Source organism: Harmonia axyridis, chromosome 3 (genome assembly GCF_914767665.1).
Source record: "Harmonia axyridis chromosome 3, icHarAxyr1.1, whole genome shotgun sequence".
NCBI lineage: Eukaryota > Metazoa > Arthropoda > Insecta > Coleoptera > Coccinellidae > Harmonia > Harmonia axyridis.
Window position 1 is genome coordinate 34,511,422 of NC_059503.1, and position 23,793 is coordinate 34,535,214.

The 23,793-nt window shown below is 33.4% G+C and overlaps 5 protein-coding genes across 5 annotated transcripts; 1 reads left to right on the plus strand and 4 right to left on the minus strand.

Moving 5' to 3' along the window:
* Nucleotides 1–3,372: 3,372 nt before the first annotated feature.
* LOC123676166 (AP-3 complex subunit mu-1) lies at nucleotides 3,373–4,962 on the minus strand. Its single transcript, XM_045611895.1, has one exon. It carries the CDS (start codon nucleotides 4,827–4,829, stop codon nucleotides 3,582–3,584), a length of 1,248 nt encoding a protein of 415 aa, XP_045467851.1. The 5' UTR covers nucleotides 4,830–4,962; the 3' UTR covers nucleotides 3,373–3,581.
* A 3,664-nt stretch (nucleotides 4,963–8,626) lies between these two features.
* On the minus strand, nucleotides 8,627–14,660 carry LOC123674482 (tubulin beta-4A chain-like). The gene is made up of 4 exons (XM_045609367.1): nucleotides 14,479–14,660; nucleotides 14,060–14,396; nucleotides 13,406–13,937; nucleotides 8,627–9,224 (listed from the first exon to the last, which is right to left on the minus strand). Exons 1-4 carry the CDS (start codon nucleotides 14,533–14,535, stop codon nucleotides 8,816–8,818), a joined length of 1,335 nt encoding a protein of 444 aa, XP_045465323.1. The 5' UTR covers nucleotides 14,536–14,660; the 3' UTR covers nucleotides 8,627–8,815.
* Nucleotides 14,661–14,956: 296 nt separating this feature from the next.
* On the minus strand, nucleotides 14,957–20,355 carry LOC123674483 (tubulin beta chain-like). Its single transcript, XM_045609368.1, has 5 exons — nucleotides 20,030–20,355; nucleotides 19,628–19,964; nucleotides 19,020–19,551; nucleotides 16,074–16,884; nucleotides 14,957–16,015 (listed from the first exon to the last, which is right to left on the minus strand). The coding sequence occupies exons 1-4, from the start codon at nucleotides 20,084–20,086 to the stop codon at nucleotides 16,476–16,478; spliced, it is 1,335 nt and encodes a 444-aa protein (XP_045465324.1). The 5' UTR covers nucleotides 20,087–20,355; the 3' UTR covers nucleotides 14,957–16,015; nucleotides 16,074–16,475.
* Nucleotides 20,356–20,445: 90 nt separating this feature from the next.
* LOC123674485 (Golgi SNAP receptor complex member 1) lies at nucleotides 20,446–21,841 on the plus strand. Its single transcript, XM_045609369.1, has 4 exons — nucleotides 20,446–20,613; nucleotides 20,702–20,883; nucleotides 20,936–21,177; nucleotides 21,259–21,841. Exons 1-4 carry the CDS (start codon nucleotides 20,589–20,591, stop codon nucleotides 21,494–21,496), a joined length of 687 nt encoding a protein of 228 aa, XP_045465325.1. The 5' UTR covers nucleotides 20,446–20,588; the 3' UTR covers nucleotides 21,497–21,841.
* A 248-nt stretch (nucleotides 21,842–22,089) lies between these two features.
* On the minus strand, nucleotides 22,090–22,943 carry LOC123674486 (ATP synthase subunit C lysine N-methyltransferase). Its single transcript, XM_045609370.1, has 4 exons — nucleotides 22,807–22,943; nucleotides 22,569–22,748; nucleotides 22,321–22,502; nucleotides 22,090–22,267 (listed from the first exon to the last, which is right to left on the minus strand). Exons 1-4 carry the CDS (start codon nucleotides 22,889–22,891, stop codon nucleotides 22,112–22,114), a joined length of 603 nt encoding a protein of 200 aa, XP_045465326.1. The 5' UTR covers nucleotides 22,892–22,943; the 3' UTR covers nucleotides 22,090–22,111.
* Nucleotides 22,944–23,793: the final 850 nt, after the last annotated feature.

Sequence of the window (23,793 nt, forward strand, 5' to 3'; positions counted from 1 at the left end):
GTTATGGGTAGTGGCAAGTTTCAGCGAGTGACCTGAATTGAAGTGAAAAGCGAGGGGGGGGGGGGGTGTAGATATCGTTTAAAAATATTTTTCTTTTCACAATGATACTTCTGTAATTCCACAATAACAACTTTGAAAAAGCAAAATCTTCCAAGTTATTTTTTTATTGTTCTGTCAAAAAAGTTTTTTCCTTCGGATCAATGGGGGGGGTTACGTCCCCAATAACCCCCCCCTCGTTACGCCCATGATTATATGTCATTAAGATGAGTTTCAAATCGTAATCATTATGATACAGTTGTAGATCAAATATTTAACGTAAATTAAATATATCACGTTTATCGTCTATTAGGATATTTGCGAGATCTCCAAATGGACGCCAAATGTTGGGTACCTTATCGGATCTTGCTGAAGGAATGTAATTACAGCCAGGGAAGTTAGCACAGATGATTTCAGTAATTTGCACGATTTGATTTAGTTATTAAACAAAAGATAATTCTCTTGTTTTCGTCGAAAAGAAATACCTAACAGTTGATTCAGTTCTCAAACAAAAGATAATTCTCTGGTTTTCGTCAAAGAGTTTCATTTTTACTATATGAGTATTATATCTGTTATTTCAAAATCATCAGGAAAATGAAATTTTGAAAGTCCATATTCACAAAACCCCTGGTCGGATTCCACCCATTAACGAACTATTTTCTATGGTTCTCATTTTATTATCAGTTCGAAATTTCGCACAACGTTTTCAATGCCATTAACAAACCTAGCCGCAGCATTTGAGATCCCAACCTACCTTGATAATTCAAAGTTTATAGGTATTTCCGTTTGAGAGTTATCGCATGTTTACAGCTGGACGTACGGCCTGCCGAATGAACACACAGAATTTATTTAAGGACTAATTCATCAGTGAATCAAACTATCGTTCGAGAGCATTCCGGGCTCAGAACTCGAAAATTGTTTGGACAAGCGCTCAAAAAATGCGAAGCACATCAAGATAATTTTTTTTCTACAATCCACTCTACCTATAGGTATTCATATTTTCAAATCGGTTGAAAACCTTTTTTCTTCTGTTACTACCTACATGCATCTATCAGGTGTCCCAAATTCGTTGCTATAGTGAAGGGGATCTCAGAATCCAGTCGAGCTAGAAAAAAATGAATGGCACATTTTCGGGAGTATTAATTTGGTGGAAAACCTTATAAATTCAACTTTTTTCAAGATATAAGACAAAACTGGCAGAGGCCCGAATTGAAAATTCCTCATAACTTCTTTATTACTGGTGTTATAAACATGAATAAAAAAGACATTCTACAGACACTTTTTTCAACATTTTCGAACAGTAGGAAACGTTTAATTAAATACCCCTAATAAGTTTCCTGTTTTTCTCATACTGTCATTGCAAATTTAATATTTTTCGAATAATTAAAAAAATTTAAAAAGTTTTTATGAGGAAGTTTAATCAATTTTCCAGACATATCGGAATATGTGAGAAAAATGCAAATATTTATGGAATAAACACATAAATTCAAAGTATATCTCTTAATTGAAACGCCCTGTGTAAATACATTCGGGTAGATATGCGAAAATATTTTGAAAATGATCTAAATATGGCTACCCAATACGAATACTTCACGATATATTCCGATACAGCAAATTTAATGAGATCTTTCATTTCTGTCACCTAAGTGAATAATTACCAGCTTCAAGTATTTTTGTGACTATTGGAGCTAAGTCTTTGTTGAAAAAAAAATTGCATTTAGTACAATCTTAGTAATTCATATTTCACTGATTTTTGTACAGAATTAACAATTTTAAGCTAATGGATTTTATAGTTTCCTAGAAAAATCCTAAACAGCGGACGAATGGATTTTTTGGCATTCAAATTTTGGCTTCTGTTTATTTCAACGGTAAGAATTTCAAATGGTAGAGAGTTTTGTTCTCGAAAGATTCAACTTTACTTTTCGAAGTCACAATATCCGATGACATATACGCTGCTACGTATTGATTTGATTATTTCGTGGCATAATTCATTTGAAATAATCAACCAATAGTAGCATTTTCGAATCACCCTTACATAAAACATATGCCAAATTTATTTTGATATAATTTTTATGTTGCTCAGTCAAAAAGACTCACAAAAGTAGAAAAGTCCTAAAAAGTCTGTGGAATTTTGAGAAATAACAATTATAAATTTACCCGAAAATTCTCAGTTTTTATCTGGATTAGCTTCAACATTGCGTCATAATCCTGTAGGAATTCGCTTGTGTATCTAGTAGTCATTAAAGCACGGTCTAGCGTAAATATTGGCATGTCTTCTTAGAAAAGGAACAGAACATAAATCTCTAATTCGTTTATTTTAATTAGGATCGTTTATTAAGTTGAGATTTATTAGCTTCAATCAATCTCCCTATTTTCTTGTTTATGTTTGAACACATGAAAATTGAGTAAATTTGTTTATCAATTTGAATATAATTATTTTATATTTTTCCGAAGTCACCTGAAGATAACTTAACAGCATCGTTGTCAGACTGTGGATTTACTATAAAATCAACACAATTGGTTGTTAAAATATTCTCATGCTTTAAATGATTAAATTGTGTGCTCGATTCAGATAACTGTGAAAGGACCAGGCAGCAGTCTAATAGCAAAATTGTCACCGGTTAATTTTTATGAATTTTTCGTATTTTATAGTATATGACCTGCTGAACAAGAAAGTCTATGGGTCCAACTCAATCCTATGCAAATTCAGATTATACATCCTAGTAACTTTTGTATTGTATCTTGGTAGTTAGTGTGACTATTACGAAAATTGACAGATTACAGAATTTGAATCGTACGTTTCGAATTTTGAAAAAATGTATAATTACACATTAAATTCGTGAATAATGTCTGAAAAAATCGATTTAATACCACCAGAATTTAGAGAAATTGCGAATAATGTTGCAAATCATTCCACTATATCCAATTTATAATATATTGACAAGTGAAATGTCTTGAAATTTGATAAGATCGGAAGTCAGTGTAGACAATAACAAAATGAAAAATATAACTGAAAACAATGCTGTAATGAACTCATTACAGCAATATTTTTAGTACTGTAATGAACTCATTACGATACTGAAATAGAGGAATCAAATTTAACTTTTTCATTTTATTCTTCAAAATTGATTTGTAAACTCAAAACATATAGCAATATGCATTTTCCACAGTTTTTCAAAATCGATCTTATAGGTATGCCTTTGAATCATTTCATTATAGGTAGATTTCTTTTAATCCTTCATCAACAGAAAAATTCTTTTATTATCCATAACACCAAGACCTACATATTATTTCTGATGGTTTTCGACTAATATACAATTGAAAAAAAGCAAAGGATAGTTTTTGATGATATTATATTTACATAAATATTTTTTATGAGAAACTAAACAGATGACAATAACAGAAAAACAGAACAGGTGAAAATAAATAGCTATTTCATCAGCAAACAGTTTCATGAACAACTTGCTATTTATAACATGAAACAAAAATTTTGGAAAATATTTACATAAAATTATACATTTTACAAGATTTATTAACATTAAAAATTACATTCTTATTTGGAATCGTCCAGCCTTAGTTATATATTTAACACCTTTGAAGGGCTTATATTTTTCACCATACATATCTAAACGGTTGACCTTCAGTCCACTCACTGCTAATTGATTTATCATAAAGTGAACATTTATAGAAGGATTAAGATCTGAAGTATTAGCACCGGTAGCTATCGAAATGTTACCACGGATATTAGGCAGTTTGGAAGGATCAATCTTACCAACATCCCAATGTAGAATTTTAGACACAGTATCAAAATTATACTTTCCCTGATTCACTACCAAAACACAGTTTAAGACACATTTTGGAAGCAGTATTTCTAGTTTTACTGCTTCTATAGATCTTCCAAGAGTTTGTTTTGGACCTACTGTAAGATCCAACCTTCCCTGTTCCCCAGATTTTATTGATATATTGTGCCGAACATATAAAGGAATGGCAACAATACTCTGACTGCTGACATGATATGATATCAGTCTAAAATTGCCATCAGGAGGAACAAAAGACAGAACTCGCTCTGTTTCCCACCTTTTAAATCTTACACATGGATGAAAACTCACATCATCAAAAATTCTTGGGTTCATAAAAGATAAAGTTAAATCAGGCATTCCACTCAATTTAATACAACAATCAATATAACCTTGGATTTCAGCAAAAACTGTAGCACCACTCTTATCAATTATAGCATCTACTTCTTCAATCACATCAAAATATGCTTCATTGTTTGTGTAGTTTACTCCTGTTCTTCTCCAAGGGATATTAGATAATTGACCACTTGGTAAAATATCACTTATGTTTGATTTTCCAGTCATTGTGTTGGCTATTGATCTGAGTATATTGGGTGGTTTGATTAATTCCTTGAGTATATTACTCTCTGTAGCTAACGGAAATCCATTATCTAGCATTTCATCAAGTAATTCGTAAATAACAACATAGTGCTCCTTTATAATACTTTCAGTGCAATCTGAGAAGTAATCTTGGAAAATATCTACTATTCTGTGTAAAAACTCGATTACAAACAATGGGGGCGTCTCTTCCATGCAAACTGCAACAAAATTCACACCTCCTCTTTGAATGGATATAAGATAATGATGTGGTGTGGCTATAACTGGTTGAATATTAGTAGGGTTGTTTCTTTGGGCTTCAAGGAAGTAGTCACATACTGAACGAGAAATCACACTTTTCCAATGTTTTTCGAGAAAGACATCCCCCGAGGAATTTATAATAAACAAACTATGTATCATATTAGATTGATTGAATTCGAGTGAAGAAAAATATGAAAAATAATCACTTCCTCTCAAATTTAAGAAACTGTTTTCCTCCACTCCACGTAAAGTCAAGATTGTGTTGTGTTGTTGTACTTTGGACCATAGAATTTTTTTTGTTAATCTGATGTCTGTGGTCTGATTACTATGAGAACTACCCACAGAATATATCTCTAGTGGAACTACCAATCTCAGAATATTTTGAGCTACGAATAATATAATAATACAAAGATGCGCCCTTGGCCGATTGTGCAGTGGCATAGGAATATATTATCACAGACTAACTAACTAGTAATCTGTGATATTATAACTAGAATGCTAACCCGTAGACAAATTGTGTTGTAAAAAGTTGAAGTTAGATTTTAATGCGCATGTGCATGAACCTGTTATTTCCGAACAGGGTGGGCTTCAGGAAAATTCTTGAAGACTTATTCAACTTGAAGGGGATTGAAACATATTTATTTATCAACATTATATTTCTTTGTGCAGTGCAGAACACAGGCACTAACATTAAGGAGAGAAAAGTTAAAACTCCGATCATGTATAGGAGAGAATACAAAAGTTTGAATTTCAACCAATGATATAATTATTATAATAATTAATGTAATATGTAAACTAATCAATATTATGTTGCGACTTAGATCAACTGATGCACACATCATGCTTCTCACTCTTCCACTGAAGTCGATTCCTCTCGCTCTCTACATATACATATATTTTATAATTAGATCATTAATAACTAGAGAGTTCTGTCGTATGCCATTAATAACTAGAGAGTTCTGTTGTATGTCATTAATAACTAGAGAGTTCTGTCGTATGAGGATCGGGGAACGCACGTATATTTTCCAGATACTTTTCTACTGGTGTGACCGAAGTTCCCAGAACTTTGGAGTTTATTGATATTTTTGTGGAATATTGAATTATTTTCCAGGCAGAAAATACAGTAGGCATAATTAACAAATATTCATGCAAACTAACTCTTTCTACATTTAAAATTCTATGTTTCAAATAATATACAGGGTGTTTAAAAAAAAAGGTGACTCCGCCTCTAGGATGCTGTTAAAAAATTGTCGTAACTCCATGCCTATTCAAGATAATGGGTGTTGAAGAAAAATTTTTTACACATTTTTCAATTTTTCACCGAAACTACTGGCAACATTGTAATGACATTTTATTCGAATATATTATGGAAGCTGATACATCCCAAGAATTTGTTTTTATATCTGACTCTCATAGAAGAGCTAGTTACACGGTTCGCAGTACTTTGTTTCGAAGATTGGAATTGCTTTTCTACAAGGTGACTCGAAAGAAAGTTTACATGTAAAAAAGCGATTTAAACAAAATTAGCCGTTTGTCGAAAAAATCATTATTAATTATGAAAACACACCATTTGGGAATTTATTTCTTCAAAATAATGTCATCCAAATGTCTACCCTCAAGTTCACGACACTTATTCAAGCTAACACTAAAATTTCTGATGACGGCATGGCAAGTATGCTCCGTGATGGCTCCCATTTCTTGACGAATATTTTGTTTTAACTAGGCCAAGGAAGTTTGTTTATACCAAGGCAAATTTAGATTTCAGAAAACCCCACAGGTAAAAGTCCAAAATCAGGACTGAGGGGAATGAATGTGACCTATCCTAGAGATTAATTTGCCTGGAATAGTTATTTATAATACAAGTGCAGAAGGCATTGATATTCTTCCACGAGTTCAAAATTCAAAAACGAGCCACGAAGTGGCGAGTTTTGGAATGAACGAGTGGTAGAATGAGCCTTCTGTACGAGAATTATACATTATTTTCTCTAATTCATAGCATTTCCATTGAAATCAATGAAATATTTCCATACATATATTTTAGTGATTTTAGCATTGAAAAATGTTGGTTGGCAGAACTGATTTATTTAAGGCAAATTGATGAATTGACCATATTCACCGTCGCCATTTTGTTTTGCGACAATACCAACTACCCAGTGTTCCCAACGGAGAAATTTTGAGTTTACTAGAAAAATACCGCTTATATCAAAAATACTATCAGCCATAGAGACTATTCTTCCACTGACTATTTCCAAAAATGAAGCGAAGCCTTCATTTATACACTCGGCCACAATTAATTTGTTCAGAAAACCACCTTTCACTAATGTTTTTATTTCCAAAAGGTGAAATTTTTGCAAAATATTGTCCCAAACAAGCCTATCTGACGTAGCAGCCAGAAAAGGTACACATAAACTTCACTTAGAAACTTTATATTGTGGAATTTTTCTAGTAAACTCAATATTTCTTCGTTGGGAACACTGGGTAGTTGGTATTGTCGCATAACAATATGGCGACGGTGAATATGGTCAATTGACAGATAAAGCCGTGGCGGAAAGTTCGGAGTACCAACATAGAATAATAAAATATAACCATGAAAACTGTGCGTTTCTAGTTATTTATAATACAAGTGCAGAAGGCATAGATATTCTTCCACGAGTTCAAAATTCAAAAATGAGCCACGAAGTGGCGAGTTTTGGAATGAACGAGTGGTAGAATGAGCCTTCTGTACGAGTATTATACATTATTTTCTCTAATGCATTGCATTTTCATTGAAATTAATGAAATATTTCCATAAATATCATTTAGTGATTTTTGCATTGAAAAATGTTGGTTGGCAGAACTGATTTCCTTAAGGCAAATTGATTCTAAGGATAAAACCGTGGCGGAAAGTTCGGAGTACCAACATATAATAATAAAATATAACCATGAAAACTGTGCGTTTCTGATATATTCTCGCACGATTTTGTTCTACAAGATGTGGAAGAATGAACGGAATAACCACAGAATTAGAGAAATATATTGGACGTGTCAAATTGCTCCATCCTACTGGAATTGGTTCTTTGGTTATAGCCAGGAAAGTTCTGCAGTTCAGGCACCAAAATATCATCCAAGATCCTCAATGCTCTGAATTGACAGTGACTGCACGCCCCCTTTCATCTTCAAAAAAATTCCTCTCGATGGCAACCTAAATGATCACCTTTAGCGAATGAATGGGCTTTCTGATGCTTTCGTTTAGAATTGATTGCACTCCAGTAGCGACAGTTCTGATTGTATACATGGTCATTTAGGTGAAAATAAGCTTCATCCGAAAACAAAATTTTGGTAAACGTTTGTAAGCGATGCATTGCTTGGTTTACGAATTCTAACCTCTGAATAACATCTTGAGTTTCAATTTTTATACCAATTGAATTATAGAGGTGCTGTTTTAAATCTTGTATTAAATGTAGTGATCTATGTACATTCAACCACTTGCACGCTTCCAAATGGACTGAATGGAGAGGTCTGGTCGGGATCATCACGAACAGTCCGATTACCATAATACGTTCTCTTCCGTACTCAATCACCTTGGGCGCCGGGTTTTTGGTTTATCTGGTATTGGACCGGCCTCCTCAAACCTTTTTACCCATTTTCGAACGAGATTGGCGCATCCTTAAAACCTCAAATACAGAATAAATTTCTTGAAGCTACAGTCGCAGAATTACCATTTTTGAGAAATTCTCCTACGCACAACGCGCGATGAGCTCCCCCACTCCATAGCGATTAAGAAAAAGGAGAATATGGAATTTAAATTCCCAAGAGCCGGGCTACCGATTAACATATAGCTTTTCAGTGAGCTAAACAATTACAAACTCTCTTTTGAGACTCCTTGTCCGTAAACACGCAAAATTTTAAATCGGTCATATCTGTTGTCAAGGCCATAGCCAGGGAGGGGTCAGAACATATTACAAATGAATCAACATTATTCTACTTTATTTCATTTTTATAACCAATATACTTTAATATAACACAGCTGTCTAAACATAAATCTATAATTCAAGCAGATAATATTTGAATAAAAAAAAATGTTAAAATAACAGTTAGATAAAATAATAAATCTGAACAGTTGCCCATATGCTAAAATGAGTAAGTAAGAAGTATCACATATGTTTTTATTCTTCTTCCTCTTCATTCTCTGTTTCACACTCACATTCATCAATTGTAGCATCCTGATACTGCTGATACTCTGTTATAAGATCATTCATATTAGATTCAGCTTCCGTAAACTCCATCTCATCCATGCCTTCACCTGTGTACCAGTGTAGGAAGGCTTTCCTTCTGAACATCACCGCAAATCTGTATCCAATTCTCTTGAACATAATCTGAATAGCAGTTGAATTGCCTATGAAGGTAGCAGACATTTTTAAGCCACGTGGGGGTATGTCACATACAGCTGTTTTCACGTTGTTAGGCACCCACTCAACAAAGTATGGACTGTTCTTTGTTTGAATATTGAACATTTGTTCATCTACCTCTTTCATAGACATTCTACCCCTAAATATTGCTGCCACTGTCAGGTATCTGCAAAGAGAGAAATAGACAAATATTTAGCAGATATTCAATTGAATTAGTTTTTACTCGATAGAAATCAATTTAAATAAGGTGATTCTAATTTCCACTTGTGCTTTATAATATATAACAATTAATTCGCTTATATTAATCAGATATTTCACCTTGTGAGTAACAGTTCTGATAAATATCAGATGAAGTTTCAATGAACCTTGAAACCATCACTATATTCCATAATAGTCTGCCTAAGGACACTAGACTTAAGTCATAGTAAAAAAGTTTCTATACTCGATGTACCGAATAGGGTCAAGTAGAAAAAAACACTGAATGATTTTGATCACTGTGGCTTTGGCAGATAATAAGTAATAAAGGTTTAAAATTGATAATAATAAAAGTACATTCGACACCAATAAATAACATGTCACATTAAAAATTAATAATATAGTCAGCCTTCCTTTTGAATGCCATTGTTCCTATTTTCAATTTCTTCAGGCAAGTGATTGTAGTCCTCATGTATACACTTTCTTGGGTCCGCTTCTAGTTCCTTGGACAAAATGAGTAAACCTATTGAACCAGATACATTCTGCAACCTAGTCCAAGAAACATTATTGTCTTTAAAGGAAAAGCACAAGACCATTGCTTTCATATGGACCCCAGCACACTCTGAAATAGGTGGGAACGAGATTGTGGACCAAAAGGATAAAAACGCTAGTTTGGATGAACCTCTTTTCTATATCGGAATATACGATACAGATCTAAAGAAATATTACAAGAATGATAGTCCAGTCAAAATGAGCCTACTCAAATTTTGAATAAATAATCTTATCACTAGGAGTTTGTCCATATAATTAATAAATCTACATCTTCTCCAACAACAAAAGTGATATTGGTACTTTTCAGAATCAGCTTGTTTCGCTAAAATATTGATAGCTGCAAAATCTTCACATAACATAAATAAAATGTTATGCCATTAAATTTTCTAGACTGAAATATAGATGGAGTAGTTCCACTGGAAAAACAATGTTAAAAGACTCAGAGTAAAGCATTGTAGCAAATGAATAATAATAATAAATGTATTTGTGGCCATCGACCTGAGTCCTTCAGCCAATAATAAGTTTGATTACATTATGAAATTACAAAAATATATATATATATATATATAATATATAATAATTATATAATATAAACTTAAGTAACATTCAAGGCGTTCAGTTCTTGCCATAGTGTGCATGTGGGAAATTTTCTTTGTGGATGTGGGGGCGGATCACATTGCACCATATCAAGTACATCTTTCAAGTCTTGTAGTTTCTTCATGAATTTCTTATTTAGTTTTTTCATACGTTGTTTGATCGGTTGTACTTTGGTTAATTCATATAAGAGATCATTAGGAGGGTTGTGTAGTCGGTTCCTGGGATGTCTCAACCTGGGACTGTTCTCAGAGATGATGTTTCAGCTGCTTGTAGTATTTTCAACACTGATTCTTTACAATTTTCAAACAAGGGATGTGCATATTCAATCATTGGCCGGCATATGGTTTTATATATTGTGGAAGCAGTTTTCATGTCAATGCCCTGGTCTTTGTAAGTTAAGCATCTAAAATGTTTTGCTCTGCTGATAGCTTTCCTTTTCATATTGTTGGCATGGAGTCGTAAATTAGCTCTATTGTCCTCTTGAATACCCAAGTATTGTATTGATGGAGAAGGTTTTACTTTTTTATTATTTATGGATATTGATGGGGATGCTTGATTGATGTTGTGGTTGAATATAATCAACTGGGATTTCTCCGGATTTACTCTGAGTCTCCACTTGGATAGCCATGATGTGATGTCATCCAGATGTAATTGTAGTTTTTCCATACAACATTTTAATGTTCGCTCATGAGAAATAGCCATCGTGTCGTCAGCTTATTGTAGAGTGTATTGGTTGCCTTGCTGATTTGGGTTAATATCGCTGCAGTAAATATTGAAAAGGAGTGGAGATAATGGTGATCCCTGTGGTGTACCCTGCATGGGGATGAAGAAGTCAGATAGTGCATCATTTATTTCAATCCTAAGTTTTCTGTTTTCTAGATACGACTTTAATAGATAGATAAGATGGGAAGGAACATTCGATCTGTAAAGTTTGTATAGTAATCCTTTTATCCAGACACTATCAAATGCTTTTTTATGTCAATGCTTACTGCTGCTGTTTTTTTGTTATTCAGCTGTGCGTTTTGTATATTAGTGAAGAATATCATTAGTGGGTGTACAGTAGATTTGTTTTTACGGAAGCCGAATTGATGTTTAGGTATTGAATGATTTGTATGTTCTTCTAATTTAGTTTTTCCTATCTTTTCAAATAATTTGCCTAGAACTGGTAAGAGGGTTATTGGTCGATAGTTTTCTACTTTTGAATGATCTTGATTAGTTTTTCCTATGAGAATGATAGTTCCAGACTTCCATATTTGTGGGAATATACTGTTATGTATGCTCCATTTGTATATCTCGATGATGTGTGAATGAATGAGCTGATTTAATTTCTTCAGGATCTTCCAAGGAATGTTATCTGCTCCTGGCGAGCTGTTTTTAGACTTGTGCAGGATTTCAAAATATGTACTTTCTTCTATTTCAAAAGTTGTGTTATTCACCTCTTCGGAGAAATAATCTCTGTACCAACTCTCAACTTCCTCTTCCCTTTTATTATCAAATTTAGGATTAAAAAATTAATCGCATTTCCTCGCCACTGCTAGTACAAGCAGTTATTTGATTTTTTTATAATCATGTTTAGCGATTCACTAATATATTCTCAAAATATTTTCACATATACAGAATGTTTCATTTTGAAGAAACCACATGACAAGGCCAGCCTTTATCATTGAAAACACAAGTTTCCTACAGTTTTAAATTTTTTTAACTTGAAAACAGTGCTTTGTAGGGAAAAAGTATTGATTCTTTTAGTTGCAAAGAATTTTTCGGTATACAAATATAATTTCACTATTTCATATGTATATGGAAAAAACAAAAGTTTGTGATCTTTTGTCTGTGATTCGATTTGGAATGCTATTTTGACTGAATTTTGATGGAATACCACCACACAAAAAAAAAATGGGTCATTCCTGAAGAAGAAATCACATGTCCAACATAGTCGTAGTACTAGCCGAGCTAAAAACAGAACAATATTTTAAACTCTTTTATATATATATATTTTTTTAAATCATTTATTTCAGACCTCAAATAAGTAGTACAAAACTGGCACCGAAGCCAATAAACTAATAAATTAAAACATGTATAAAAATATCAAAAAATAAACAAATCAATAAATTATTCTTAGAATTAATTTAACTTGGTTTCAGATCTTAAAATATATTTTCAAATTGCAACGTACATTGAATATTGATCAACATGGATGTATAGAATATAATAAATTACTCACAGTGAAACATCTCCGTGTGGACTGTATGAACTATTAGGGAATTATGATGAACTGAACACTGGTAATATTTCGATAGAGGAAGCAGACTCTGAGAAAATAATAATATTAGTTTGGAACGAACTGAACTATTGGCAAAAATTTAATTTACCTGATTGCATTTAATTCAAACTTTTGGTGAAGACATTTAGTGATTTTACATAAATATGTTCCATATATTCAGTTTATTCATTTACACATTCAACAGAAAATGTTTATACATACATGTTTTTATGTTTATATTTTGTTTAATATTTTCATAAAAATATCTCTTTGTAGAATTACTTACCTGCCAAAAAATATTAATTCATTGAATGACTGATTACGTAGGAAGTCAACACAGAAACAAATTGAAATGAAAAAAAAGGATTTCTGAAACATGAAGTGAAAATCTCCATAATAGGATATTATATGATACAATAGAACTAAATTATTTATATTCTATATTAAGTATATGGGTATTAGAATAACCTTATTCAACGATAATAATGTTAATTCATCGAAAAGTTCAATAATATTCCATATATTATAAATTATCATACATTATACTTTGTCCATTACTGACAAATCTATTCAATAAAATGCTTATGTAACTGCAGAATATTCTAATATATGAAATTTAGCTGAATGAGAAGCAAACTAATGTTATTTTTTCAACTGTAATTTTCAGAACACACATCAAGATATCATCAAATTCAATAGGGTTGGATAAATATTCAATAGAAAAAAAATATTTATAGATCTACCTTCCACATCTTGGATCACAAGCAGCCATCATGTTTTTTGCATCAAACATCTGTTGTGTTAACTCTGGCACAGTCACCGATCTATAGTGAAGACATCCTCTTGATGTTAGCGGAACAAAGCCAGGCATAAAGAAATGCAGTCTAGGGAACGGCACCATATTGACAGCAAGCTTTCGAAGATCTGCGTTCAGTTGCCCAGGGAATCTAAGACAAGTAGTAATTCCAGACATTGTTAGAGACACTAGATGATTTAAATCTCCATAAGTTGGACTGGTTAGCTTCAGAGTGCGGAAACAAATATCATAAAGAGCCTCATTATCTATGCAGAAGGTCTCATCAGAATTCTCAATTAGATGGTGAATTGAGAGGGTTGCGTTGTAAGGTTCTACCACTGTATCAGATACTTTCGGAGATGGACAGATGGAAAATGTGTTCAGAAGTCTGTCTGGGAATTCCTCTCGAATTTTTGATATGAGCAAGGTACCCAAGCCTGAGCCTGTGCCTCCTCCAATTGAATGAACAAGTTGGAAGCCTAAAATTTGAATATAATGATGAAAAAAAAAAATAGAAGGAAATTAGATTAATGTTTAAAGTACAATTCAATTGAATGAAAACTGAAGGGTCAACTTCTGAAGTGAGAGAAATGAAAATCACCTTGTAAATAGTCGCAAGTTTCCGTTTCTCTCCTTACAACGTCCAGTACTGCATCTATGATCTCTGCTCCATCTGTATAGTGTCCTTTGGCCCAATTGTTTCCAGCCCCATTTTGTCCAAAAATCATGTTATCTGGCCTAAACATGGGCCCCCAACAACTGGCTCTGATGGAATCCATAGTACCAGGTTCTAAATCAACGAGGATAGCCCTAGGAACAAAATTACCGCCTGACGCTTCTTGGAAGTAGACGTTAATTCTTTCAAGTTGGAGATCAGAGTCCCCGTGGTAAGCACCACAAGGGTTTAGGCCGTGCTCATCTGATATAACTTCCCAGAACTGTTAGAGAAGATATAAAAGATTATTTCATTATTTCATTTAATCAAGACAGCTATGAAGCGGCCTGAACAGCATAGCTTACCTTGGCGCCCACTTGATTACCGCATTGTCCAGCTTGAATATGTACTATTTCCCTCATTTTGAATATAACAACAGATTAAGCAACTGTTTTTGATAAATTTTAGATGAAAATTTTTAAGAATTGCTGTTTAAAATTCCACGGTTTTTAGGGGCACGCGCAAGAAGCTTTGCGTGAGATTTTAAGAGCACAGAATACAGATAGATATGCAAAGTACCGATACTTAGGAGGTATCGATACCTTGATTTCGATACCAAATATATTTAGCAAGTACCAAAATATATGAAGAACTTGATTAATAATACAAATTTCTACTGAATACTAGATATTCAATTAAGCATTTTCTTCAATATTCAAATGATACAATATAAAAAAGGAAGCTTTTCTGGAATCACCCGCAAGAATCATTTCCTCATTTTTTTTTGTTTTTTTTTTGCTTGTACTAGATATTTGGTTGACATAGGTACGATTTAATTTTCAATTAAAATTTGGTTGGTTACGTTCCTTCAGACCTTATGGTATTTAAATTATTACATTGAATCAACTGAATAGTATAATCAATAATCATCTCAATTTCCAAAACTTTTTTGAGAAGGTAAGCCAAAGAATTTTTCAATTCCTAGCAATGGGAATTATTATTTTCTTTGGTACTCTTTTGAACCGACTAGAGACTGAAGTTGGTCCGGGGATTCCCCGAATTCTTGAAGCTTTCACCACAGAACACTAATATTAGCCTATTATAACTATTATGTATTTCTATGAAACGACGGCTTAATGTGAAGTGAGAGCCTCGAGAATCTATAAGGAAATCAACTGAAGTTTGGCCAATCTCATCCAAATCAGACTGAATTTAAAAGATCTTAAACATTTTCAACAAGGAGTGGGTGCACCGATATTTGTAGGCATAGTATTCATAAAATACGTCAATTAATTAATAATAAAATCAATAATATTTTTGGATTTGCATTTTGAAACAAATTATGTATAATGTAAATTTTTGTTTGTTCAGTAGAAAATTCCGTTCGCAGATTTTTTGTTTAATCTCGGCTCTCATAAGACTCTGATTTTTGCGAGATCTTTTAGAAGCTTAGAGTTTGTGAAAACTGATTATTTTTCGTGTTGGATTTGTTGCTGCGTGACCAGATACATCACTGATGATTGTTCACCAAACGAAATGATTCAAGATTTAGCCAGTCAGAAAATTAATTTATTTTCAGATCAGTTTATTTAAGCTCGAAAATGTTCAATCCTGAGCAGTAAGTTATTATGAAGTAACAAAGAATTTCATCATTTTCAAAAAAAAAAAATGTCAACATAAAAACTCTTATAATTCATTTCCTGTCCTGTTTTAATTCCCTGAGGTAGATTCTTACAGAAAAGGAGTGAATTCGACGGCAGCAAAATGAACTGCGAAACCGAAACATCCCACAATTTTCACATATAACTTGCGGGAAATATCCATTGGGTGAAAAATAATGAACTTGGTCATAAGAATCTCGACATATCAATTTGTCAAAAGTCGATTGGAAGGCTGCTAGAACTAAAATATCTATATTAAACCCACCACACCTAAATCAGAGTTCAAGTGTGATATTCACCGAATAAAGTAATGGCTAAGAAAGTCACACAAATTAAGATGAAAGTTTCAAATATATCAGCACTGAAATCATCCATTCTAATGGAAAACTTCAAACAGCTGTCATTCAAGTACCGTGCGTGCCACCTTCGAATCAATTAAATTATTTGAAGTTGCAAGAGTCCACTGTTAATAACGTTTTTAAGAAATACATCACCAAAGTAAAACCAAAATACATAGATAAGTGAAACAATAAAAAATATTTATCTATATTTAAATCTAATTTATCTTATCACAGCTCAGTTACTTTAAAAACTTATACTCGTACATGGGAAATACTCAAAACCATAAAAATTTTAAGTGATAACCAAAATAAACAAAATTTCAAAGAAAACTTAAATTATGCCTCGAGTTCTATAACACTTCATTCTTCTTCTTCCTCTTCTTCCTCCTCTTCATGCATGTATTCAACATCGCAGGTTTCGTACTGCTGATACTCACTCACGAGGTCGTTCATATTGGAGTCAGCCTCAGTAAACTCCATCTCATCCATACCCTCAGCAGTGTACCAATGTAGGAAGGCCTTCCTTCTGAACATTGCGTTGAATCTGACGTCCAACCTCTTGAATATCAACTGGATGGCTGTGGAGTTCCCTATGAAGGTAGCTGATATCTTCAACCCTCTTGGGGGTATATCGCACACAGCCGTCTTGACGTTGTTTGGTATCCATTCCACAAAATATGGGCTGTTTTTGTTCTGGATGTTGAGCATCTGTTCATCAACTTCTTTGACGGACATCCTGCCACGGAAAACTGCAGCTACTGTTAAGTATCTAAGTAAAAAAAAATGATTTTACTTTTTAACAGGAGCATTTGAGCGCTCGTTCATTAATGTGTCAATTGCGCCTTTGGAGACCACATAACCTAACTGTATATAGGATATGATTTATTAGGTTGTCATTGCTGTCGGTTTGTTCAGATATCTAGATGGAAAGTTTTGATCATACCTAAGATCCTCCTGAATTGTAACAATACGTCTTGATATTGTAGATATCAAGAGAAGATGGCAAACACGAAATGATTCGGTCTAGTTTTACTAAAGAGAGAGAGAGAGATATGTAGTCTCCCCTTCTTTCTAATTGGAGTTTCACTGTTCGAGGAAAGGAAGAGAGAAAACATTGTCGCTCTCCGTTTGACTTTAGGCATTCTTTATGCACTTTCCTATCTATTAATACAAGCCCAAGAAGGCAGTCGATACTGTTAACAAAGGCAAGGATATCCTTAGGAGCCTTGATTGTTATTTCATGAGTATACGGGACTGACTTTTTCATATGAGTGGTTCTTAGACCAGTCAACCCCGGACACTCTATGTATTCAATTGTTTCTACCTCCTTTCCACAGAGCCTGTAATTTCATCTGCTGACTTACCCATGCGGTACCAAAAGTATTTGCGCCGACACTGTTCTGTCAGCAGTCCCACCATTACCAGAAGATCACCTCGTGGTATCATAGCTTCAGGAGCTTTCTGGTGAAAGCACCAGACATTTTTTTGTCTGACCAAGACCAAGCGTATTTTTCTATTGTCTCACACTCATTGTTGGACCACTGCCTTATAATTGTCTTTTCCAAGTTCATCAGAAGGTTCAAGACTAATAGGTGTTAAGCTTGATTCTCTTTACGCTAGTTCATCGGCTTTTTCGTTTCATTCGATAACTAGGGATTCACGGCTTGACTTGATATTCAAACTACTTGACTTGAGCTTGACTTGAAATCAAGTCAAGTAGTAGTTTTTCAATGTTTAGTCAAGTACTTAATAAATAAATATTTGACTTGACATTGAAAAACTACTACTTGACTTGAACTTGCGTTGATTTGAAGTCAAGCTTAAGTCAAGTAGCTTGAATATCAAATCAAGCCGTGAATCCCTATCAATAACACAATGCACCGGTATCCATAGAAGAATTACTTTATTGTCTCTGGCTAGTTGCTTTATGATTTTGAGATTTCTTTTGAGACACTCTTGAGCGCACGTTTAGACAGCTAGTGGTTCACTTTCCAGGGATCTAGAGATCCTCATTTTAGGTCCATATACCCTAATACCTGTGCCTCTCTCTAATTTTGATCCATCGGTATACCATATGGAGGATATTTTGTCCAGTTTATTCCACTGAGACGGTGATCAATAACCATTTCAAAGAGTGCTTCGAAATCGAAGATTTGGGCATATTCTTATTACTTCCAAATTACAATTACTGACATGAAGTCAGGAACTTATGAGATATATAACATCTCATCACAAATAAATACACACATCACAAATATACAGTTTCGTGTTCGTCAAGAGTGCACATTTGAAATTTTCTTTGGTTCATATTACGTGACTCTTCGAACGAGGCTTTATATTGTGATGCTACATTCAATTGCAAATTTTCTTCTCGGTGGAAATTAATAGGAATACAACATTTCGAACGGATATACGGGAATTTATTAGTGGTCTATTTCAAAAAGTTCGAAACAAAATCTAATCAGTGCACACCAGGTTTTCTAGGCATCTTAGTCAAACCTCAGGTATCGTTAATAATTCCCTGCTCAAGAAACGAAAAATACAGACATAACTTATTATTGTTATGGGCACTGTCCTTCCAAATTTAAGTTATGTCATGTCAAGTAGATAAAAATTTGATTGGTCGACCAGCAATATACGTTTTAACCTTTCAGGAGGAAATTTTCAATTTCATGCATGACTAGAACATCAAATATAGGCCTGGAGGCATGCAAATTTCAAGCACAGACCATGAAGCTCAGAAATGGGCATTAAAAAAAGGCCTAATATAATACAGGGTTTCGGAAACCAAATTGAGTGTACATAGTAAAAATCTAATCGATATCAGCAAGACCTCGAAATTTATATAGGTATCGGTATTTGGTGCATCGGTCAAACGACAAAATTTAAGAAATACTTTCTTACCTTCCGCATCTAGGATCACAAGCTACCATCATATTCTTCGCGTCGAACATCTGCTGGGTCAGCTCTGGGACTGTCATAGACCTATACTGAACGCAACACCTTGAACTAAGAGGCACGAAACCGGGCATAAAAAAATGAAGCCTTGGGAAAGGCACCATGTTGACCGCGAGTTTACGCAGATCGGCATTGAGCTGTCCCGGAAATCTCAAGCAGGTGGTCACCCCAGACATGGTGACTGAGACCAGATGGTTTAGGTCGCCGTAAGTGGGAAGAGCTAGTCTTAATGTTCTAAAGCATATGTCATATAATGCTTCATTGTCTATGCAAAAAGTTTCATCTGAATTTTCGACTAGCTGATGAACTGACAAGGTCGCATTGTAGGGTTCCACGACGGTATCAGAGGTTTTTGGGGACGGGCATATGGAGTAGGTCTTTATGATCCTATCTGGGTATTCCTCGCGTAACTTGGCTATTATTAGAGTTCCCAAACCTGAACCAGTACCACCTCCTAGAGAGTGGCACAATTGAAAACCTAGGTGGAAGAAAAGAGTACATTTTTCAATCGCAAAACACTAAAAAATGCAATAAAATCCTTCAAAAGGTAGTACCTTGTAAGCAATCACAGGTTTCAATTTCCCTTCTTGCTACATCCATAACAGAGTCGATTATTTCAGCCCCTGCAGAATAATGACCCTTTGCCCAATTGTTTCCAGCACCCCATTGTCCGAAAACCATGTTATCTGGCCGGAAAAGTCGTCCGAAACAACCCGATCTGATGCTATCCATTGTGCCTGGCTCCAAATCAACTAGTACGGCTCTAGGTACAAAATTTCCACCAGAAGCTTCTTGAAAGTAAACGTTTATCCTTTCCAGTTGGAGATCAGAGTTGCCATGATAGTTTCCACATGGATCCAAGCCATGCTCATCCGATATCACCTCCCAAAACTGATCATAGTACAGAATAAAGATATTTAGTTAAACCAATTTCAAGAAAAATTAAACTTGTTCACCTTTGCTCCCACTTGGTTTCCGCATTGGCCAGCTTGAACATGTACAATTTCCCTCATTTTTGGTCGAATTTCTCTATGTAATTAACTCAATTATTTTCGCAAAGCAAAACTATTCCAAATCAGCACAACCATAAATCTTATCTTCTTCTTCTACCTCGTACACCAAAAGTTGTAGAAGGGCCATAGAGTATTGTCTTCTTCGGACAAAACGGCTGTGTTCTGAAATATAATTCATAGAGTTTCATTATATTTAATTATATCACCGAAACAGAACATGTTGAGATCTTAACATATTTTTGAGAGTATTGAATGGTTAAAATGGAAATATTGACGTCAGTTGTTGTTTGTTTATGAAACACTAATAAAAAACGATCTTAACTATCCTTCAATTGATAATCTGTAGTTCTATAGTCTGTGGTTCTAGGTTGATCTGAATAACAGCTGGCTTGAGTCAGAAATGACGTTTTCAAAAACTTTCAAAACAAAGACGTATTTTGATTTTTGTAATACTAGTTAGTAAATTAATGCTTCAATAGGTGAATCGGTGAATCATCCAGAAATGGCCAACGCACTGACCTACGATGGTAAATTTAACTATCATTTTGAATAATTTCAATTTGGCTACATCCTTGCAAAAATGTTATAACATTACTTGTATTATTCATATTGTAGATTTGAGGAAACAGGCACGAAGTTTAGAGAACGAGATTGATCTGAAATTGGTGGCTTTTAGTAAACTGGGAGCAGGATTGAAAACTCCACACAGTAGTCATGCATCTGATACTGTTCCACTTCTTTCTGGCGAAGATACCTTTGAAACCATGTCCCTTGAAATTGAACAGCTTCTCAAGAAGGTTTCCAATTTAATATTCGTCCTTCATTATTTTCATATTATTATTGTTTTAGTTATCACAAATTAACGAACATATGGCGGAGCAGCCAGTGTCAGGTGCTGCTATGTTGCATACAATACAGCGTCACAGAGATATATTAGCAGATCTGTCTAAAGATTACAGAAAAACCAATTCACAACATGAAAGTCGAAGGGAACGTGAAGATCTTTTACATGGAGGATCAGATAAGTATCGTTCAGAAGGTATTAATAATAGAAGAGATATATATTTGAAAGAAAATCAACATATTCACAAGTAAGTAAAAAAATTGATAAAATTGTTAAATCTCTGCTTGCAGAAATGGAATCACCACTAATGTCTTTTTTTTAATTTCAGCTCAGATAGATTAGTAAATGATCAAATTTCAATAGCTATGGAGACTAGAGATCATCTGCAGAGCCAAAGACAGACATTCAAAAGGTTGCAGACAAGGTTCAATGATATGTCAAATAAATATCCAGTTATTAATAGTCTCATTCAACGAATAAATTTGAGGAAAAGAAGAGATTCTATAATCTTAGGATCAGTGATTTCACTTTGTATTTTTCTGGTTTTGTTATTCATCTTTCACTGAGAAATAATACTAAGAATGATGATTCATGTTAAATGCCAAAGTTGACAACTTTTCCCTGTGTGGAACACTTATGTTTTAAGTAGAAATGATTGAAAATCAATGATTCTTTGTAATTACTTGTTGAATACTTACAATATTTCCATGTATTAATTTTAATATTGGTTTAATGTCTTTCAATTTGTAATATAGTTATTAGGAAAAAATGATTTGAAATCAATTAAAAATTCTATCATTGGTATTAGGTTTTCAACTTATAAATTATTTCCAGTTATAGCTATTTTCAACATCAAAGAAGACAAATTTGATTGAAGAGAATTCAAGGAATAAAAAATACTGACAGTTCAACAAACTGGTTTTCATTATTTTTTTCTTATACCTCCAAGTAGCTTGACAAAAATGTTTGAGAAAATATTGTTTGGTGTTAATAATAACACTCAAAAATCTATTTTTTTAACCATTATATCAGTAAAATTTATGTAATATTCATTACAAAGTGGCTCTTAGATTCTGCATTACCCAAAATTTTTAATAGAATGTTCTGAGAGATATGAATTTTTTCATTTAGAGGTGGAGTATATAATAAAACAAAATTCTTATAATTTAAGATAGTTATTTTTATGCAGATTTTTTTTCTATATTGTACACCCAAACTGTGTCAACACCACATCCTATTGTAACTAATGGCTTCTTCATCGGTAATGGAAATCTACAAGCAATGATATTGCAACCATTTTTGCATTCATTTACAAGTTTTCTTTCCAAGTTTTCCATCTATAAAATACAAAATAATCAGCAAAAGTGAGTAAAAGCAAATACTTTCCTACCATCTGTTCAACACCAAAGATCACAACATTGTCATACTTGGAAACATCATATTTCCATAAATCTCTCCTGTAAAAATTAGTATTTTTTCCAAGTCCTTTCCTCCATGCATCAAATTTGGAGAATAATATCAACCAAGGGTTCAGCTCAACACCATGAGATATAAAGCCTTTCTTAGCGGATTCTTTATAAGAAATAAACAAGTAATAATACTGGACCTCGGAAATAATAAATCATGGACGTTACTTGCCTAACACAATTCTTCCATCTCCTGAACCCAAATCTAATAGAAGTCCTTCCCTATTTTTAAGGGCTGTTAAAACATTTTTTAACTGTTCATCTGTAGCGGGTATATATGGTAGGCAATATTTACGGAAAGCAGGTCTTATAAAAGAAGAAGATATTATAGTGAGCCCTAATGCTATTCCTCCTGAAAATATTTGGCTGGTTGTCTAAATGATGTTATATGCGTCGTAAATTTAAAAAACCTGTTATTCCTAGGATTACTCGACCAGTTGTAGTAGAAATTTGAGTTTTTTTATCTTTGGTGGAAATTTCTTGAAATAAGTCCATTTCAAAATATTTGTTTGGTTAGTCATAGAATTTCAATTTTAAATACAGAAAATACATAGAATTAGAAAAGAGAATTTTTTACTGAAATCCTTCAAAATCTCGATTAAAATCACTATATTTTCAACTCTGCTAAAACAAAATATCAATTATTATAATTATCACTGGTAATATTATAAATAAGAAGTCCGAATAAGCTGAATGTGTTTGTAAAATCTATTTAAGAAATACAGATGGGTGAAATCAGCTGATCTCCATGTAAATACATAATAATTCTCCAATTAAATAGAAAAAAGTGGTTAATAATAAAAATAAAATGCTTATATTACTTCGAATGAGTATTTTAGTTATTTAAATTCCATTTAACCAATTAAATAAATCAAACAAAAATATAATAAAACCTTAAATTCTTCATAAATAATTAGGAGTTTTAAAGAGAAATCGATTATTTTTCCAAGAGGCAAGAGATTGCTTTAGTTATATGAATCTCGCGTTATCTAAGTCCGAACGGATTCCACTAGATGCCATTAGAAAGATGAGATTTTGAACTGTAAAAACTTTTCTGAAAGTTTTGTGATTAATAGCCTCAGTTCAGTTCAAAGATAGTCGTGTAAAATAAGAACTTGAAAAATATTAATGTATGAAAAAACAAAATAAAAACTGAACTCCATATTAAAACTTGCTAACTATCGCAGTACTAGTAAAAAGGTAACAAAAATATCACAAAATAAAATAGGAATCATCCACAACAACCACTTCCTTCTAGCAAATTTCACTCTGAATTTTTTCTTCAGTAGTCCTGGATCCTTGTGATGGATACTTTTTCCATAATTGAAAAATTGTCTGCATGCCGTGATATTATTTCCTTAAATTAATTCACATACTTTAAATCCATTATTCAATAT

Bases quoted from the DNA above. Each gene is read 5' to 3' on its own strand.
- LOC123676166 (XM_045611895.1), bottom strand. From the start codon at position 4,829: ATGATACATAGTTTGTTTATTATAAATTCCTCGGGGGATGTCTTTCTC.
- LOC123674482 (XM_045609367.1), bottom strand. From the start codon at position 14,535: ATGAGGGAAATAGTACATATTCAAGCTGGACAATGCGGTAATCAAGTG. The intron at 13,938-14,059 runs GTGATTTTCATT...TTCAAATTTTAG, and splicing joins AACTTGCGACTATTTACAAG to GCTTCCAACTTGTTCATTCA. The intron at 9,225-13,405 runs GTAGATCTATAA...CTCTCTTTGCAG, and splicing joins TGTGATCCAAGATGTGGAAG to ATACCTGACAGTGGCAGCAA.
- LOC123674483 (XM_045609368.1), bottom strand. From the start codon at position 20,086: ATGAGGGAAATTGTACATGTTCAAGCTGGCCAATGCGGAAACCAAGTG. The intron at 19,965-20,029 runs GTGAACAAGTTT...TACTATGATCAG, and splicing joins GAAACCAAGTGGGAGCAAAG to TTTTGGGAGGTGATATCGGA. The intron at 16,885-19,019 runs GTAAGAAAGTAT...TTTTTTACTTAG, and splicing joins TGTGATCCTAGATGCGGAAG to ATACTTAACAGTAGCTGCAG.
- LOC123674485 (XM_045609369.1), top strand. From the start codon at position 20,589: ATGGCCAACGCACTGACCTACGATG. The intron at 20,884-20,935 runs GTTTCCAATTTA...TTATTGTTTTAG, and splicing joins TTGAACAGCTTCTCAAGAAG to TTATCACAAATTAACGAACA. The intron at 21,178-21,258 runs GTAAGTAAAAAA...TTTTAATTTCAG, and splicing joins GAAAATCAACATATTCACAA to CTCAGATAGATTAGTAAATG.
- LOC123674486 (XM_045609370.1), bottom strand. From the start codon at position 22,891: ATGGACTTATTTCAAGAAATTTCCACCAAAGATAAAAAAACTCAAATT. The intron at 22,749-22,806 runs GTTTTTTAAATT...AAATATTTTCAG, and splicing joins AGTAATCCTAGGAATAACAG to GAGGAATAGCATTAGGGCTC. The intron at 22,503-22,568 runs GCAAGTAACGTC...TTTCTTATAAAG, and splicing joins AGATGGAAGAATTGTGTTAG to AATCCGCTAAGAAAGGCTTT.